General features: G+C 39.0%; 1 protein-coding gene across 1 annotated transcript; it reads left to right on the forward strand.

Annotated features, from left to right (window-relative positions):
• The first annotated feature begins 6726 nt into the window (after positions 1-6726).
• Positions 6727-11142, forward strand: c24h8orf74 (chromosome 24 C8orf74 homolog). The gene is made up of 5 exons (XM_061032916.1): positions 6727-7054; positions 8612-8795; positions 9648-9871; positions 10197-10352; positions 10429-11142. The coding sequence occupies exons 1-5, from the start codon at positions 7007-7009 to the stop codon at positions 10666-10668; spliced, it is 852 nt and encodes a 283-aa protein (XP_060888899.1). The 5' UTR covers positions 6727-7006; the 3' UTR covers positions 10669-11142.
• The last annotated feature ends 8920 nt before the right edge of the window (positions 11143-20062 follow it).

Here is a 20062-nt window from a genome sequence, read left to right on the forward strand (position 1 = left end):
AGGGACTAGAGAAAAGAAGAATAACATACTGTACTCACTGCTTATTTGAATGTCAGGTCAGCATTTTTAGATCATGGTCATACTGTGTAATTGTACATGCAATGTGAGGCTACAAGCTAACTTAAGAGTGCTACGGTTAGCATGCTAACACAACAACGCAGCTCGAGACAAGGACAATTGTGTCTGCTGCTAGCACTGAGTGCTAAATTAAGGTGTGTTCCAATTTGATAACTAATTTGTGCAAATGCAAGGGGAGAGGGGTTGGAGGCGTGTCGATGTAGGAGAGCAGAGGATTCAGTTTGTTTTGGTTTCATGCTGGTTTTCATAAATTAACAAAAAAAAAAAACATTTCATTGTCTCTTCTATGGGTTGAATTTCCTTTTGCTTTTTCTTTCCAAGCACTCGCTAATCACACTCCCAGGGTCATGATTCCTAATCAGGGTGTTTGACTTGAGGATTCAGGACAGGACATCCACTAACAAGACTACGTTACACGTAAGGGTGTTACAAATGTCACTCTGCAACAGCAGGAGCAGCATTCTGCACAAAGACATTTCCGACTAGATAGAGTCCTGGTTATTCGTTTGGTACCTGACCAACATAAATGGAGACTCGGGATGAAATGATCTCTGAGGTTCTTCCTATCTAAACTTTTTTTGTCTCTCTGAAAGTGATACCAAATACATCCATCACAGTTTTACAGGAAGAGAAGATTTACTATTGGGACAAAAGATCTTCAGACTTGTGTTAGTTTTATTCAAACATAATGGAAACTGACATCAAATGCAGCTTCATGAACACTGATATGGATGCTAAGAACAACATTTCACATAGTTGGATGTATTAAGTGGAGCAGCCAAGGACACATTTAAAAAGGCCTTTAAAAGATTCCAACGACAGCAAAGTCAAAACAGCCCATTTATTAAAAGATACCCAATTCATATTTTTCATTTTTTTTTATAAACACAAAATTCAATTAAAGTGAGAAAACAACAATTCTGGGGTTCTCTATTTAGGTCTGAGATTGTTTGGCTTCTAAAATGGTAAAATGCTAAACAGTAAGTTGAAACATTTTTAAAAAACACAACACTGAAATTAGCGGCAGTACATTTGATCAAGCTAGCCTGAATCACCAGCAATCATGATTTGTATCATCAGCAAACAACGACAACAAAGTGAATCATTCCTGTTTAATCTGACCACTTTCAACAAGTTATACAAAGGGGAATGTTATCGAGCTTAGAAGGCTTTTAAGCCATGATGACTAGACTAGAGGCCAAATCACTGCTTTTTAATCCCTTTAGCTGTCTTCTCTTCACAACTTCTCACTTTGAAGTATCACCTCTCCATTTTCATTTCCAATTTTTGAAGAATGTGCCAGGTTTTTTTTTCTCCACCAAATGTTTCATAACCCAATATCAGCATGATTCTTAAAATGGCCATGGCAGCAGTTTTAAGTCTCCAAAGCCATAGCACAAAGAAATAGTTCCTGAAGCTCAATCAGGCTGGCTTTAAATAAACTCAACTGAGTGACGTGGCTGCTTAAGGAGCTGGTTAAAGAGGACATGATGAAGCCATTTCTTTTCACATAATTATGAAAGACTTGCAGCTATGAATGAGAATTTAAAGGCCCACACTTTTAGATACATTTTAAATTAGAAAGAGTTGAAATGGTTATTTTCCAAATTAAGACCTGAATATCACTGAGTCCAAAACACACACTTTAAGGTTGGTCACTTTCAAGCATGCTATTTTAAGACCATTGTAAATAAGTCTGTTTACATCCCAAGATTGAAGCAATAGACGACAAGAAACACAATACATGCCAAGACATATCATGCATAAGTACAATGCACAAGTCCTTTAAGTTTAATGGCAACCAATTTGGGAACTTTTCCAGTTAATGGCATAACAAGAAATACAACTACTACTTATAGAACACCAGAAAATAGTCCAATAGTTGTTGACAAGGAGCCGCTGTGAACGTGAACCTTCAACCTTTCCAGCACAACACTTTAGATGATTTTATCCATAAACCATTGATACCACATTAGGTGCAGAAACCATCGATACCAATTGTACAGGTCTTTGTAAAATAGCAATAAGTATGGTCTTTTACCTGCTTTTTGTAACATAATAAGTAAGGTCTTTTACCTGCTTTTTGTAACATAATAAGAAAGGTCTTTTACCTGCTTTTTGTAACATAATAAGTAAGGTCTTTTACCTGCTTTTTGTAACATAATAAGTAAGGTCTTTTACCTACTTTTTGTAAAGTGTCTCGAGATAACACTTGTTATGAGTTGATGCTATAGAAATATTGATTGATTGATTAATGTCAACGGATGAACAATCATTAATCTACTCATAGATTTTCTATCCTTCCCTAAAAGTTCTACTTCAAATTTCACATTATTAATTCCACTCTACACCAGTTTGCCACATCTATTAAGTTCACTACTCACATATTCAGGAAACATGGTCCAAAGAAATCGGAAAAAGCTGGACGGGAATATTCCAGATGGGGTCTGACCAGTCAAGTCAGACCAGGAGTTCAGTAATAATGTACGTTTAAATGTGTGTGCAGCGACTTTCTCTGAAGCTCGGGTCATACACTACAAAGGAGCCGCGGGGAAAATGGCAGTCAGTAATCAGGCACATGGGTAAGGGAGGGGGGTTGGATTGAGAGAGGGGGAATAAGGAGCGAGGAGAGGACATGAGGGGCGGGGAGGCTAAGGATAGAACTAAAAGCCTGCTTAAGAACCTGTCGGTGTGGGGAGGAGGGGGGGGGGGGGGGGTTGCTATGGTGAGGCCAAAATGGTGTCTAAGTGTTGTTCATATGCACGATACACCTGACCTGGAGAGGAGCCACATGCTAATTTTGCAATTCAGATGTTTTGAAGTTTGAGTTAAGCGAGTGAGGGAAAAGAAAGATGAGAGTTGATGATTGTTGGATTAAAATCACACACAATAAAAAAATGTGTGTGTTTCTAAATGTGTATGAGTAGGCACAAAGATAGCATTATAGCCATCTGTTATAATATATGAAGGTCTTTATGTTTAAAATACGAGGTTTTAAGTAATTTTATTTCTTTCTCTGTATTTTTCTATGGTCTCTCTCCTTTTGCTCTCTCTCTCTCTCACACACACACACAAGATTGTAATTAAAGACAGATTGTCTGACAGCAGGGTGCCTCCTCTACAGAAAACATTACTGAAAACACCATCTACTGCTTTTCTAACTGTGTCAAGTCAAGCTGCTTTGATCGAGGAGTGGTAGAAGACTTTAGACTTTATTGTCCCAGAGGGGAAATTCTTTTCCACAGCACCGTTACTGTCCGAACAGAAAAGTCCCACAAAAGAACATTCATACAGTCCTGTCCTGTTCTATTGAGGTTGCAAAGCGTGTGACGACCCTGTTATTGAGTTCTGTTAGTCTGGGTGTGGGGAGGCAACATAGAGTCCTTTCAGTTTGCAGATGGCTGACAGTCTTTGATGGCTCTTTTTTTGCATGTCACTGGTGTGCTGTTCAAAACGGAGATAATTATCTAGTGGTACTCCGAGGTATTTAACCCTCAGGCATCAGTTTAATTTACTACCCTCTTAAGTCACTAAGGACAAACATGTCCACTTCCAAAAAACTGCTATAAAAATAGAACAGATTGATATTTATTTCTTCAGCCCTGCTCAAAACGATCAAATATTGAATAATTATCAGGAATTTAACCCTTTAAATGCCAGAATCATGTAATCAAACTGGAAGTTGTTCCAATAAAGAAAATGTCTCATTGAGCTCATTGCTGCCCCTCGGTGGCAGATGAGAAAAATGAAAACTCAGTATGACTGAAGTTCTCATAAAAAGAAATAATACACAGATGCAGTTTTAAGACGGCTCAAAGCTTTTCATTCGTTTTTTTTTTCAATCAAAGGTTTTGTCTAATTTTAATAGTAAGGTTGAATACACTTAAGTAATTATCTGGTGGAAAATACTTGTCATACTGACAGTATAATGCAGGAACTTGGCCTATATGTCTTAATACTTGCAGAATGGTCTGTAAAATGTATTTAATGTAAATTGTGTATAAACAGTGAATCTGTGGAAATTGTCTTTTAAATCTACATCCCTTTTAAGCTTTCTGTATCTGGAGAGCTTGTTCAATTGGAAACACTGACAAACATTAAGAAGCACATATTAGGGCTTTCACACCTGCAGAAAATCTCCTGATATTAAGATGAGGAGCTGTATGTGTGAGCAGCCCAATATTTTCCATCGGATTTTCACCCCGGACCCCTAGAATTATCTCCCGCTGTGAGGTGCATGTGTGAACAACCAGGTCAGGAGCATCTCCGGAGCAGTCCTCCTGAAATTATCTAGATATTTTCCGCAGTGCATAATGTGAAAATGGCTTATGTGATCACACTTGTGCCTTTTCTGCTCTTCAGGGACTCCCTTTTTGTCAAATAAAAGTCATTATCAATTCCCCAGGGTCAGAGAAAACCAAGTACAATCTACACAACAACTTAATTCACATCACTGCTCCATGTATGCTACTTTAACTACTGAAAAAAACAATATCTCATACAACACACATCCTCATGCTCACTCTCAGACACACCCAGCAACCTGTTTTTTCCTCGTGCCAAATACCAAAGAAAGAAATCGGCAGACGCGCTGGAATAATTTAAAGCTCCTTCTGACTGGAATCATTTGAATAATCTACCTTTAAAACTCATTATTATGATTTCTTAAAATCGCCCTGCTACTGCTTCCAACAGTAATGTCTTCCTGCCCCCTTCACTATGAGGCTTCACTAGTGTCTGTGTCACTTGTGTTGTATGTTCTTTTTTTTTAGACCCCCTTGAAAATGAGATGATTCATCTACATATCCTTAAAATGAAAAAGAACAAAACCGTTTTTTTTTTTAGCAAGTTACTGCATACTTGAGCTTCATGTAATTCTGCATGACATCAATCTGAGTGTGCTTCACTGCCTTACATGCTTTATTGGAGGCAGAGGGGCCTCGGAGATTTGACTTCAGACGTCACACAAACAGGTTCCTGGAAAATATGAGTGCTGGCTGGAGCTCCAGGTGAATAAATCAAGGCAGTAAGCACTGCTTTATTTGAGTTATTAAAAGAATTTAAGAGTTTTCGAAGCAACTTTCTCAATGGCGTTGGGATATTAAATAATGGATCTTATTCCTTCAGTGCTGAAGCGTTTTTTGTCCAGTTCAGAACACAAGAAGAAGAGACCTAATATGTGTCACCAAATACTGGTCTGCCTACTCCCCTTTGTGCCTGCCTGTTAAATCCTCTCTGTAAGCTGGATCTCATCAACAGGTGCGTGGATCTAAATGGTGCTCACAACTGGAGGCATGCAGTTTGAATATGCACATATTTCTAAAAGAGTTAGTGTAGGTGATGCCAAACATAAACATCACAGGTAAATAGAGTTAAAAACAACAGGAGCGTGATGTAGGAGTTTGAGGGGAAGAATAAGATCTGTCTTACCGAGACGGATGCATGCCGGATAAAAGATAATCAGCTGATTTTAATTCCAATCAGATAATCAGAAGAGAAAAAACAGATGGTAGAGTCAGACCACCTGTAGACCTCCAGAGGACCCACACATCAGCAAGGGGGAATGCGCGTCCCGGTATACGTCTCAAATCGGAGATATGACACGCATGTCTCGACCGTGCGTGAAGTGAAGTCCGCAGCTTAAAAAAAACCGGAAGTAGCCTGATTTAGACTTTCAAATTAATGCGTCACTTTTGTATTTCCGTTTGTAGCTATCATATATATCAGCTTATAAATGTACTTAAAGCAGTTTGCACAACGCAAACAAATATAATAATTATTATTCATAGTTTCTTGAGTTCATACAGAGCAGTGTAAGTCATTACATAGACAACCCAACCACTACAGCACTACACAAAAATAAAATCAATTCAATACTTCTTGTATTATGTTTTATGGGCAAGGGTATTTGTCTCAAACTAAACATTATTTTTCTATCGCTGAAATGATTTAATATTTACTTGCTCATTGTGATAAACACACAGTAATGTTTGCAAAGAGACTGAAAATGTGTATTGACTCTTGGTAATTAGGGTAATTAAACTTTAGCACGAATCGTTGATATGGACACTGTGATGTAATTTCAATACATTAGGCCTATACTGAAAGACCCTCTCTGCTTTATTTTGGGGAATTACCATAGGAGTGAAAGGAAGAAAAAAACAGAAGCGTGTTTCTCAGACAGGAGGATGATTGGCGATATTGTACGAGATTTGTTTTTCCCAACCTTTGAAATGAGGACATCTGAACAAAGGAAAGGAAAGTAGGAGATATTAGATTGAAATTATATTTACTTTTATGAATTTTTATTTTGTTGATCTTTATGTTTCATAGGTTGAGATAATTCAAATGATTGAAATGAATTGTAACTTCATTATGTTTACATTGTGTAGGTGTCTGTTTGATACGGTGCACTTCGCCTTTAAGGTAACCATGGTAACTGTTGGCGGAGTGACGTTCATTTAAGATAGGTAAAGTGATGTAGGCTATCACAGTCGTTGTCCCCCAGTGTAAAGTGAACGGCAGGACAACAAGGGTTTAACTTGTGATGAAAATCACCCCTGAGGTACGCCGTTACAATACGAAGAGGAGGAGTGGGATTGTTAAAGAGGATTAGCTTTCTTTCTGAGCCATCTGTGCGCCCGGACAGAGAGGCCTAAGCCTAATGAGGTCTACATGAAAAAGACAAGTTAATACCACCTGTGTCCCCTGCCATCAAACAGACATGCTAAAATTAAAAAACTGTTTTTTATTTGTTTTCATCACAGTGCTGACTTTGACAGATTTTGTCCGTCACATTGAAGTAGCCTAAACTAAAAAAAAAAACGCCACACGCAGCATATCAGTGACGTAATCGCGTTGACAGCGCCGTTTCCAATGGCAACAAGGTGCACTACCAGTGTTTAGTGTGGTTTCTCAAGTTAGGCCTATGGATTGTCTTACAGAGAGTGAAATATCCCAGATAGCGAGGCAGCAGGTAGGTACTATTCAATCTTTATTTATAGACTATGTAGAGGGAAAAGTGAGAACATATAATCCAATAAATTAAAAATGAATTTTAACAGAGTCGACCAAAACATGAAGGCCTAACCGTAAAAAACAAAACTATATATAAAAACTACAGGGTGAATTAGCCTAATGTGGGACACCTAAGCTCAAGTGGGTGTAGGTAAGTGAATAAAACTAAGGGTTAACACAAGTTGTGACGTCTTGTGATCGAATAACATGCTTTATCAAATGTCCAATCAGAGATTAGAATGATACAAGCTTCAAACAGGAAGTACACAGCGTGAAGACCACCCAAAGGTCAGGCACCATACTGTTTAGACAAACTTCATGTTAAGGATATACATTTCTTATAAATAAAACAATCCTACTTTTTTTTTTTTATCTGGATGTTTTTATAATATGCTTGTTCATCAAAAAATATTATATTATGTTTTAAATTAATTCTATATTTGTTATTTTTAAATTAAAATGTCCTTTGTCCCACAATAGGAAACATATTTGCCTAATGTGGGACAGTTTTTTTGCATTCAAATATGCCTGTTATGATCGTATGCGTTTCCTGTTTAGTGGAGCTATTTGTTGACTTATTGGTGTTTTTTTCCATGTTGAATGACATATTTTTAAGAAATCTTAGTACATCTCTGGAAAAGATACGATTAAATAAGTCATGTTGCATATTTCTCTGTGGAAAAACTCAGTTTTGAAGACTTCGATCAATTAATCAACTAGTCAACAAAATAGTATTGGTGTTAGTTGGCTAAGCATTTCTTTTATTCAGGACAGACGTATGGAATAGAAAACATTTTAACTTTGTAACACTGCAATTCTTTAAATAAATAAATAAATCAACATTCTGCTTTCTCTGCATGTCAGATATGATGATATAATAGCCTATTGTCTTTCTACTAAATGCATCAAAACTATTATAGTCCTTCTTTAGTGTTTTGTAACACCAATAACATTGTAAGTGGTAAAATTACAGAATATGGGATTGCACTTTTTAGACTTGAGTGTGACAGGTTTTTATACCTGAATTAAGATGATTCAGGCCTTTTAACATAGACTTTTCAGTGTCCCACATTAGGAAATGCAGATTGTCCGAGACTACTGATATGTCTACTATTTCTTTAATGAGTGTGATAACTGGATTTTCTCTTTGGGTTTGATTAGGGGACATCCTGGGGATTTCAGAGTGGTACTGGGTGTGGATTTAATGTATAGCTTCATGTTGCAATACATCCCAGAAGTCTGAAATGCAACAATTGTCCCACATTAGGCTAATTCACCCTACCCGAGAAGACCTACAATTTTAGGCATTTGTAAGCTACTTGAGTTTATAATGTACATTGCTCAGCTTCAAACGGCAACACAGTTAGGCTATCTGCAATGTTTTTAACTTAAAATGAAGCTAACTTTACGATATAATGCCGTTTTTTTTTGTTGCTTGTAATTATGTTATTTATCCTGTTTCGTATCGCATGTATGTTGCACAAATGACGTGTGTTCTTGTGTCTGTCTGTCACAGAGAGATGTGGGTTTGCAGAGGCTCAGCTCTCACTTCTCTTGGTCCGAGTTCTGCGATGAACGGTGCTGCTTCCATCAGGACTTCGTGTATGATGTCGCCATGTTCGCCGCAGCTTGTGGCTTCCCCTGGCCTGACGTTATCCAAGCAGCTGTGATGGCTAAAGGCATCTTTCCGAAGCTGGAAGGTCAGAACTGAACTGCATCATAATGTACAGAGGCCTTGCTGGTGACACAGTGATTTGCCTGAAGCACAGATTTTCTTTTTGTATCCCTTCAACCCAAATTTTTAAAAGTCATTAAAGGTGATTTATTCCATTACTTCTTATTGCAACTATATTTTTTCAGTACTGGAAGCTAATTGGGGTTGGGCTTCTTTTTTTTAAGGAAACAAAGAGCACACATTTTATCCCAACTTTCTGCAAAATAATTTAAAGGAGCAATATGTAACTGACATGTAGTGGTTAAAATGGGTACTGCAGTTCAAATTAAAAACACTGAGGAGAGGCGCCACCCCCTCCTCTCTAGAGTCGATGCTCACATGAGTTGCCATTTAGCAGACAAGGAAGCTTCAGTGTTTATCCAGCTCTGCATTGGTCTGTAAACCTTTCTGCGTTCTAACCTCTCTCCATTTTTCAAAAGCATCTCCAATGTTTATCCTAAATTTACCACGTTTCTGCTCGTGGAGCTTATTAGAAATATGATTATGTCGGGTAGAGCCAGTTATATCAAGTTCAAGTTATCTTTATTAGTCAAATGCACAACATAACAGGCAAAGCAGTCATAGCTGGCAATGACATTTTAGTGTTCCAAGCTCTCCTTAACCATGCAAAAAAAAATAAAAAAAATAATAATAATAATAAAAAATAATAATAAAAATAAATAAAAAAATATGAAATAAATAAAAATAATAAAAATAATCAGAACCACTTTGCTTGCCTGCTTTCTTTTCTGCAACACCTGTTTGTTTGACATAAACATTGGTCCTTTAATCAACCTCCACTCAGGCTTCTGGACCCTTTTTGTCATCCATCCTTTAGGTCTCGACGTACCTGACCTACTGTCCTTGTTGGGAGCTGCACTGTCTGAGTGTTCACTAAACATAACCTCAGTCCAGCGGCACGAGTTCACCAGCTTCCTCACAAACGCCTGTGTCACGCGTCGGAGGCTCCTCCAAGCGGTGGTGGGCGGAGCAGTAGGCGTGTCCGTAACTCGGCTACACTTGGAGGTGCAGTTGCCACCGACACCTTGTGCTCTGACACAGGTAAAAAAACAAAACATTTCTACTATTGTCTATTTTTCTTTTTAGTCTATGTTTTGTCATGCTATGTAAATGCTAACAACATTTACTGTTTATTTTATTTTTGGAGCAGGAAACAGGAAGAATGAACATTGCAACTTCAAAATAAAAGCTCTGTATGTTTAAATGTTGAAATAAAGAACCTGTTTTTGCTGTGACAGAAGCTAAGCGAGCTAGTGTTGCTAACATCCACATCTCTGTTTGCCATACATGTTCCTGGGTTGTCTTCTTCAGAAACTTAAAAATGGCAGCCTCTGCTGTTTTGTTTTTTTGCTTGCTTGTGCTTCAGGGAACAGATCTGCACGAGTGGGAGCATCAGCGTCGACAAGCTCAGCTCACCTCAGTGTTACAACAGAAGCTGGAGGAGCTGAGGGCGCTCCGAGACGGGTCGAGGGTCCGCCTGGGGGAGGTCACTGTTCCAGAGGATGAGGATTTGGACGGACAGGTAAGACTCATGAAGTGGAAACATATAGGGATAATTTAAATGACCTGATTAACGTTGTGTCTGCTTTTACCTTCAGGGGGTTTTGGCGCTGGTGCGTACAGCAGTGAGGGCCACAAAAGACCAGATGCTGCAGAGTCTGACCCAAGAGGCCTCCCTGCTCAGTGACATCCAGCAAATCAAACTGCAGCAGGCGGCATTGGCCACTAGGAGGCTCCATAATCCTGCTCTTCACAACACAGGTCAAATCAGCTCAAATCCATGTGCATCACTGAAGGACTTCAAAGTGGAACTGAGAGAGAGTCATAAAGTTCTGTGAGGACAGGAAGTAGCATTTCACCACCACCAAGCAGGTTCAAGTCTGACCTGCAGGTCATTTCATGTCATTCCCCACCGTCTCCTAATCTCCTACCCTACCCACTGTCCTCTCTTCAATAAAGGAAAAAAGCCCAGATATTAATTAAAAAAAAAAAAAAAAGCTCTTCTATTCTAAAGATTAAGGTCTCAGTGAAATGAACCATATAGATGATGCACTTTTGTTTCTCTGCAGATTGTGTGCATGTTCATGTCAGTGTTTACAGGAGGCCACCAGGGGGCGCTAGATGACAAGAAATCCACAAAATCAGAGGACTTGCCCCCTCTGTTCCTAGCACTACCTGCACGACTAATGACAAAAAAAGAAACACTCAGTTTGCATGTTTTCTTATACTTGTATTATACTAATAAAACATTTTCGCTGTTATTTTAATGTTTTTTTTAACACAGACTCGACATTGTGACATGTCCAGGGGAATCTCTTGACGACTGCAAAAGTGTGCAGAAAAAAAGACAAAATAAAACGTGTTTCTGAATATAAATTGTCCATCCTGTTGTCCTTCATTTTCAAAGCTTTTGGATGTGAACCATGTTTTCTTCTTCTTCTTCTTCCAAAAGTGTTCAGAGAAGGCCACCCTGGATGATGCATGTCTTATTGTTCATCTGCTTCAATCGCCTCATGGTGTTGCAGCCGTGTTGGAGGTCTGCCAAATATCCGCACCCCCCCACAAAATTCCAGGGCTTGTTTTGCTGCATTGTTGGAATAATAGGAGGTTTTTCTCCTGCTGTGACAGTCTTGGTCGTCCACATGAAAGAAAAAGAAGCTGTTCTTTGTTTCATGAGTAAAAATAATGATTGTTTGCACACAAACACATGGGTGTAATTAGCCTGCTAGCACCACCTTGTCATTACCGCACACTGACAATTTCACAATGAGGAAAAGTCTATAGAATTATTTTAAACAATTCAAAAAAGCAGCATTCATAGTGAACTTTACAGTGCAACATTTTATTCTTCTGTTCTACTGTGTTGCAAGTAAGCATACATTTTAGATCCCATTTCAGATTTTTTTGTGTTTATTATTGTGGACAGAGGAAGAAAGGCTGCCATGACATTTCTGCACATTTGATGACAGACAGAAATCTGCAAGTTTCTTGTTCTGGCATTGGCTAAGCCTGCGTTCAATATATTTTAAAATATATTCTTTATTGAGCAATAAATACACATTTCAGGCGACCTCATTTGAATTCCATGCGACCCCACACCCTAAGGTTGGGAAACCCGGCTGTAGTATATACTGTAAGAAGAATTTAAGTTTTAAAAAGTGACAAAACCTCCCGAACAAGTTGAAGGACTGTACTCAAAATGTAAAGTAATGTAAAAGCACACAAATATTTACAACACCCCTTAGTTACCAGAAAAGTATCTGCACCCCTTTTCTTTGCAAATATCATTATTGGATTAATAATCAGAATATTCATGTTGCAATTGTAGATCATATTTGACTTATTTTGAATTATATTGAGTCATATATACACCTGTAAGTGTAAATCTCTATTTTTTTTAAATATTTTTTGACACCTAACAAAGTTAAACATTTACATAATATTTTAGTTTAGTTTATTTTGGTTCTTTTCCCCTTTAATTAATTAAAGGTAATTAAAGGTGTATGAGGAACACAACCCAATTTAACACAACCACCTTTAGATTTAATGTGTTGATAAATTAATTCTTCTTTGCCAGTGTCAAAAATTAACCTTATTAAATGTGTAAATCTATAACCGTCCAATGAAGTATGTTGAATACAAAATATAAGTAGTTGAGATAAGCATGCCTCCATCTTTATTCAAGTGAAGCCGTCTTTCAGTGACTAATATCAAGGACACTTAATCCACCTTAAAGACACAAACACTGGAGGAAGGGCATCATAAGAATACATTTCATTTACAATATTTTAAAGCTCCTTTGAAGAACTTTCAGTTTGTGTTGATTTTGGCGCCCCCCTGTGATTTTGGCGCCCCCCTGTGGTACTGTATCTCTTTCCTGATCTTGTCCAATTGAGTATGCAATGTTTCAAAAAATATATAATTTGTAACTCATCCTGCTTTCTTTTAAGAGTCAATTGAGAATATTTGCCATTAAAAATGTATAATGCATGTACGGAGGCTATAGTCCTCAAAGCAGACGGCACAGGTTCGAATCCATGCTGTGGCTCCTTTCCCGCATGTCACTCCCTGCTCTCTCTCTCTCTGATTTCCAACTCTATACACTGCCCTATCTCTCCATTAAAGGCACAAAAAGCCCAAAAAGAAATCTTGAAAAAAAAAAAATGCAAGTAATGGCCTCATTTGATACCTAGCTTTAATGTCACAAAAATATTAGACATTTTTTAAAGGAAGGACCTACAAATTACTCATTTTATTACCATAACTAGTCCTAAGTATTAGGTACACTCATTTCTTGTGATGGCACTAAAACAAATTGTTACACACATTGATGAAATAAATATAGCATTTTTAAGTATTTGCTGCCTTTGTTTTGTCTTGAGAATGAGTCCCAGTGTTGAAATATTCTCGTATAATTACAAGTTCATACAAACGGGTAACAAATGTAATTGTAATGAATGAGCAGAGCGTCATCGCCATGACAGCGTTGAGTCAATGCTCTACTAATATGCCATCATGACTCAAGCCACTAATGGGGTTTTAGTCAGGCCTATTTATTGCCATTAGGGAATTGAGGCTACATCCAGCGGGTGAGGGGTTAATTAGAAACAAGTGAAGGGGTCAGAGGTGTATATGTGTGTGTGTGTGTGTGTGTGTGTGTGTGTGTGTGTGTGTGTGTGTGTGTGTGGGTGTGTGTGGGTGTGTGTATGTGTGTCGAGCCCATATGGCCAGAAGAGGGCCGGACCGCTGGTAAATAGAGGGTGGGGAAGATTTATCTGCTGGCTGTGACACTGGGACAAATAGTGCTGATAGGTGAAGGCCTCTTGGCGCAGAGTCCAGCCTGGATGACAAATAGCCCTGTGTGTGGAAAATAGGACGGCAAAGCGTATTCACTTATCACCGAGTCAGGCCCTTCCCCTGAATCCTGAATCCTGAATCCGCTTATGACATCCAGCGGGGCTCCTATTGGCTTCTCTCGCGCGCCTCTCTTGTTTTGTCCTTGCATCTCTCTTCTCTTTTAGCTATCTTTCTTCTCTTTAATACTCACTCCCCCCCCCCTCGCCTCACCTCCTCCCCCCCTCCAGCGCTCTCAACAGTATCTCCCCAGCCTCTCAGCCTTCCCCGTATTACACTGCCAGATAAGAGAAGGAGAAAGGTCCCCGACTGACAGGAACCCCAAATTAATTTACAAGCAATGATGCCGTTCCCCAGGCTGATAGACCGGTCTTTATACAATATGAAGGGGATCTGGAGTGACGCCTCAGAGCCTCCACCGGGGACGCAGAGTAACCGTGCTATCTTTGTAATTATAGGAAGAGAACCTTCATCCTTCTCCTTTTCTCCCCTTCAATAAATACTGTGGGAAGAACCCCAGAGACAAACCACAGTGTATTGCTTTATATGAAGAAATCATGGTTTTCTTTACTTATAGGTCGCATGATTACTGTATGCTCACAACATAAGGTGTCGCTTTCACGCATCAATCAATCAATCAATCAATTTTATTTGTATAGCGTCAACTCATAACAAGTGTTATCTCGAGACACTTTACAAAAAGCAGGTAAAAGACCTTACTCATTGTTATGTTACAAAAAGCAGGTAAAAGACCTTACTCATTGTTATATTAAAGAACAGGTAAAAGACCTTACTTATTTTCTATAACATTCGCACCACTCTTCTTCCTTCCTCTTAAGTCTTCCCCTCCACTGTTACTTTTCACAGCTCTGTGGCCTAATAGGCTTAGCCCGCCATAGAATCTAAAGAAATGTAAGTAGATTAAGGAAATCATGTTTTCAGGGTTAGACAGCGTTCATTAGCATAACAGCTAACAGCTTCAACCATGGGGGTGATTACAACCTTATTTTTTTAACATGCTCCAATCCTGCCCAAAACAAGGAAATCATAAAGGATAACTGGACCCACTCATCTCCCGCTCAGAAAGGATTTTACTCCTTTAGAAACTCTACAGGAGCGCGGATCCTGTGACAAAAAAGCGCACTTGATTTCTTCAATTTTTTTAAACCTTTTTTTTTTTTACCAAGAGTTCTTCGCTCTACCTATAAATAAACATACTTATGAGGAGAGGCCAGTGAATTTATTTTTAGTTTCTCAGAATTCAGAAAAAAAATTGCTTGCAGTGGCCCTGATCCGCTTCCGTACTTATACATGATATATATATATATATATATATATATATATACATATGAAAAAAAAAAATTGTTTATTGGAATATAAAGTGATCAGTTGAATGCAAAGAAACAGTTCTTATAACACAGACATGTAGAAGTAGAATAAGTGAAGTTACAAAGGTAAGCTTGGTCAAAGATTAACAGCATTATATTGACAGTAGAATAAGGAGAAAAAAACAGGGGTGCAGTTCAAGTGTACAAGAGAATGAATGTAAGACTACATATGATAATAAATTGAGTTAAACATGATAATAATGGGAAGTAATATCGCACATGTGAAAGTAACCTCATCACCACATCCTGGTTAGTTCAGCAACAGACTTGAATTGTTAAATCACAGCTAAATGTGGGCCTTATTGTATGTTGCAGTTTTCTCTTTCTTTGTCCTGTTGAACAGTTTTTAATCTTTTATTTCCACAAAAAGCCCCGCTAGGAACAAGTGTTGCAAATTAGTATCCGATACAAACACTACGATACTTGCATTGGATTTCTGTTTTTAGTTTGTCTATGTATAGTGGATCTATCAAAATTGGCAGAAATCAGGACGAGTATTAGTGTTGAGTATTTAAATGTTAATAACATGTTAACAGTTTCAATTGCAAATAAAAAGTGACATCCACAAGAAGCACTCATAGAAATAGAAATTCCCGGAAAGGTTCATAGTCAACAATTATCTGCAGCAAATAAAAACATGACATTTTTCTCTCTGAGCATACAGAGTGACATCACAATGGTCATATTAAAGGTTCATCTGGTTAAAGAACTTGACCCCAGGCCGACTGATATTTGTTAAACATTCACATGAGGTTTTGTGTGTCCTTCCAAAAAAGCACAGGAATGGATTCATTCGCATAGTTTGGCGGCTAAATGCTTTGCGAGCTGTGAAAATGGGTCATATGTTGGAGCCAGCGTTTGTGGGCAGCTGCATGCAGTTACACAGTGCTGCCCTGATGGCAGTCCAGCAATCCGACACACACAAAACTGATTTAGGTTCCAGTTAACACGCTTATGTTGGATTCCCAGCATAATCAGCTCTGGTTCTCTTGGTCATAATTTAATGACAGTTCCTTTAAAGGCCACATATTTAACTCCTTTTAAACAAGTGTAAATAAGTCTCAGAGATCCTCAAAACATATCCGTGAAGTTTCTTGTTCTAAATCCACTCTGATCCTGTATTTGATCATGTCTATAAACCCCTCTATTTCAGCCCTGCTCAGAACAAGCTGTTTCTGTGTCTGTACCTTTAAATATGTAAATGAGCTGTGTCTGACCACGCCCCCTCTCTGGAAGGGGATGTGGCTTGGGCTTACTTGAACCATGTCCTATTGTTTGCGGTTAGAAGGCAGACTCAGAGGGCAGAACAAACACCTAGCTGTGGGAGTGTCACCCACCTGGGGGAGGGGCTACTGCCCTTTGTGATGTCATGAAGGGAAAATCTCCAAACGGCCTGTTTAAGCACACATTTTCTGAAAAGTGGAGCAGGCAGAAGACAGAGAGGATGGACTTTTCTCGGTTTGTAGACAGACTAGAGACACATATTAGAGTTAGAGAAAAATGGTGGAGTGGATTTTGCAGAATATGTGACCTTTAAAGACAGGCTATGCTTGGGGACATGTTGGAGCAGAGACAAACAATCCCAAACAGTTTTTTTTAAACAGTCTTAATTTAAGTAAAAACATTTTTCATCACCATTTGGATTGAAAGTTGAAAATGGCGCTGGCGTTGTCAGCCCTTTGTCTTTTAGTGGAAAAAGAAAAGAAAAGGCGGAGGCGACAAATAAGGAGAAACCACAATAAATAGGTGAAAGTATGTATACTACAGCGGCATGCTCGAGAGAGAATTAGGGCCACTGAAAAAAAAATATTTTGAACCAGAACCAAAATTTTTTTTTTTTCTCATTTGCCCTAATCCTCTTCCGAAGTTTTGAAATGCAAAAATAATGGAATTTTAAACATGCATTTAAAATGCTATTGAAATTCATGGATTAAAAAAAAAAAAATCTTTCAACAGCCCCACTAAAAACACAAATTTGCAACAACAAAAAAACCCCCCCAAAAAGTCTACTTAGTCCAAGTTCTCAAATGTGGGGAGCCATAACATCTGATGCACTCACAACATGACATGAGGGAGATTAAGGTTGCGTTTGCAGAGAAGCAAAGAGTTTCAACACCAAACCGAGGCGCTAACACAGCCACCACAAAGACGTGCAGCGGCAGCCAGCTTGTACTTATGTGCGGCTTCGCTCCTCGCAAGAGAGCGAGAAGTGTAAATCCAAAAGCTGAAAACTCCATTAGGCCGAGGCAGTCATGCATCCGTATGCTCCAGTGCCAGACAGCTCTGTAAATCAGCTTCCCCCTTTTTTTAGCTCCACTGAAGAAAACAATATGGGTAGTGTCTGGGTACTGAGCATCGGGTCCTTTAGTTACACACACACACACACACACACACACACACACACACACACACACACACCCTAGGGGCCTGGCTGCTACAGAGCGAGACCAAATGCTCTGATCCAGGTTGAACTAACCACTGACATGTGCACCTGTCAGACATGGGCTGCTGAAGGTATGTTTGCATTTCTTTTGTACATACAGTTTAGTGTGCACTGTGCTGGAGTGTACTCCAGTACAGTGTGTGTGTGTGTGTGCGCTTTATTCACAACTCATTGATATTAAATCCATGCTTGTTCTTTTGATTTTATTTGTAATAATGTGATATTTGAATGACTGTGTGAGCAACTATTTGAGTTTGTGGCACATTAAAATCCCTCACGAAGTAGATTCAGATTCTTCTTTCTCTCCCTCCTTTTCTGACACACACACACACACACACACACACACACACACACACACACACACACACACACACACACACACACACACACACACACACACACACACACACACACACACACACACACACACACACACACACACACACACACACACACACACACACACACACACACACACACACACACACACACACACACACACACACACACACAGTAAAGCAAACGGATTTGGAGTGTGTCCACCGCTCCTAATCTGTTGTCCAGTAAAAGGCTGACTGAGGCCTAGCAGGTGCTAGACACTTGTCTGTGGAATGTGGTGGGCCAGACCTCCCACAAGGACTGAGCTTCCTCTCTCTGCTGCAAGTGTGTGTATGTGTGCATTACATGTGGAGGACACGTGGGTGGCAGTCTCCACCTGCTCTTGAAATAAAAAATAAAAATTCCTCAAGACTTCAAGAATATTTTTTTGTACTCTGCAAAACTTTACAAAAATGCATTTCCTGCGCAAAATGAATGTGAAGGCTGAAATAGATGCTGAGTGTAGGAAAATGAATATTACCTTTTTTCCATGTAATTACAGCACAGTTAAGTGTGTCACTGTTGTGCTGTAAATTCACCTCAGATCTGCTGAATACTAATTGATTCAAAATCGAGTCGAATGGTGCACCCAAGGATTCAAAATCAAATCCGATTGACCTGCTTGATGTTCTAAATGTGTTGTCTGTTAGGACCCCCCTTGGAAACAAGATGGTACACCCAAAGGGGTTAATTCCTTTGTGCAAACCTATCAAATAAATAGTCAGATGTAGAGATATGGTTTGTGGCAAAAAGAAGTCCAAATACCTGTCATTGTTGCTTTTGTTTTCTCATCTAAACTTGTTATATCCCATGCAGTGGTAATCATCATATTTGTGTTTGTAAGGCTCATCCCACATGAGGTTAATTGCAGACCGTCCCACTTGCATTTAACAATCCTATAAGCTTATCAGTGTAACAACACAGTGCTTGTTTGAATCAGCAGAAAAAAGCATTATGCCTCTAATGTAGATTAATGCTCCCTTCCTGCTTTTTGCTGCCTCTGTAGACAGCAATTAAGAGCCATAATCACCTTTTCATGGTCTGCTCTCTTAGTAGGTCATTACAAACAACCTGAATAAGCCCCGCCCCCCCATAGGCCCAGTACTCAAGCCAAATATAAAGGAAGGTTTTGGAGGATGTAGGTGTTATTCTTCTCTGCATATCTGTGGGTGTGGTTGTTATTTTTTAGCGCTGAAAATCACCAGTTAGTACTTATTCTGCAAGGTGCCAGGTGTGTGTGTGTGTGTGTGTGTGTGTGTGTGTGAGTGTAAAAGTAAATATTCTGCAAGGTTATTATTCCAAGACTGGAGCGTTGTTCTCCAGAGTGGGCACATTTTCTCATAGATGGACCGATTTGTGATTCTTAGCTCATTAGCTTGTTGCTAAGACATACAGGAGAATGCCATTAACGGGCTAACAGAATTAGCATTGCGACGATTTCAATTAAGGAAACCATCTATTTTACTTAACATACTGAACAACAACAACCAAATGCACTTGTACTGTATTTACAGACATATGTATCATTAACTCTGTGGAGACAATGTAAAAAAAAAACTGCTGACTCATGCTAGCCTGTTCTACTGCTCTGATCCAGTGACACTGCATGACTCGCTCTTTATGTCTCAGTTCATGGGACGTATCCCTCTGCTGCCTACTTGTGGGTGTGTGTAATGTGTTCAGATGTGCATTTTTCTGTACCCATGAAAGCTCCTATCTTGTATTTAAGCAACCCAGTCTCATGTCAAAATGTGTAATACCTACGTTGGTCCACAGCGCAAAACGTAGTAGTTTCACAATAAGGGCTCTAAAATTGTGACATGTCTACGTTTCCTTTTGTCTATTCTTTTGTATAGGCATACCTCAGGTCACGTGACTGCCCAGTTTTCCCCAGTTTTTTGGAGGACATCCCTTCTATTTTCGGCAGAAAATGCAATATTTGAAGATAGTTTGAGGCTTAAGTGTCGTTTTGATAACCTTTCTGGCGACAAATGTACATTGTATCTTCATAATCTTCGTTCAGATTATGTTTATGATCTTTAGTTTGTTCGTTTCTACGAAGATTCTTTCAGGTCTCGCTAGAAAAACGTTGGACTGTTACGTTTTCTACTGTTGCTATGGTGATAGTTATGGACGCTATCAACAACGAACCGGAAGGAAGTGGACGTT

This window comes from Labrus mixtus, chromosome 24 (genome assembly GCF_963584025.1).
Source record: "Labrus mixtus chromosome 24, fLabMix1.1, whole genome shotgun sequence".
In the NCBI taxonomy this organism is placed as follows: Eukaryota; Metazoa; Chordata; class Actinopteri; order Labriformes; family Labridae; genus Labrus; species Labrus mixtus.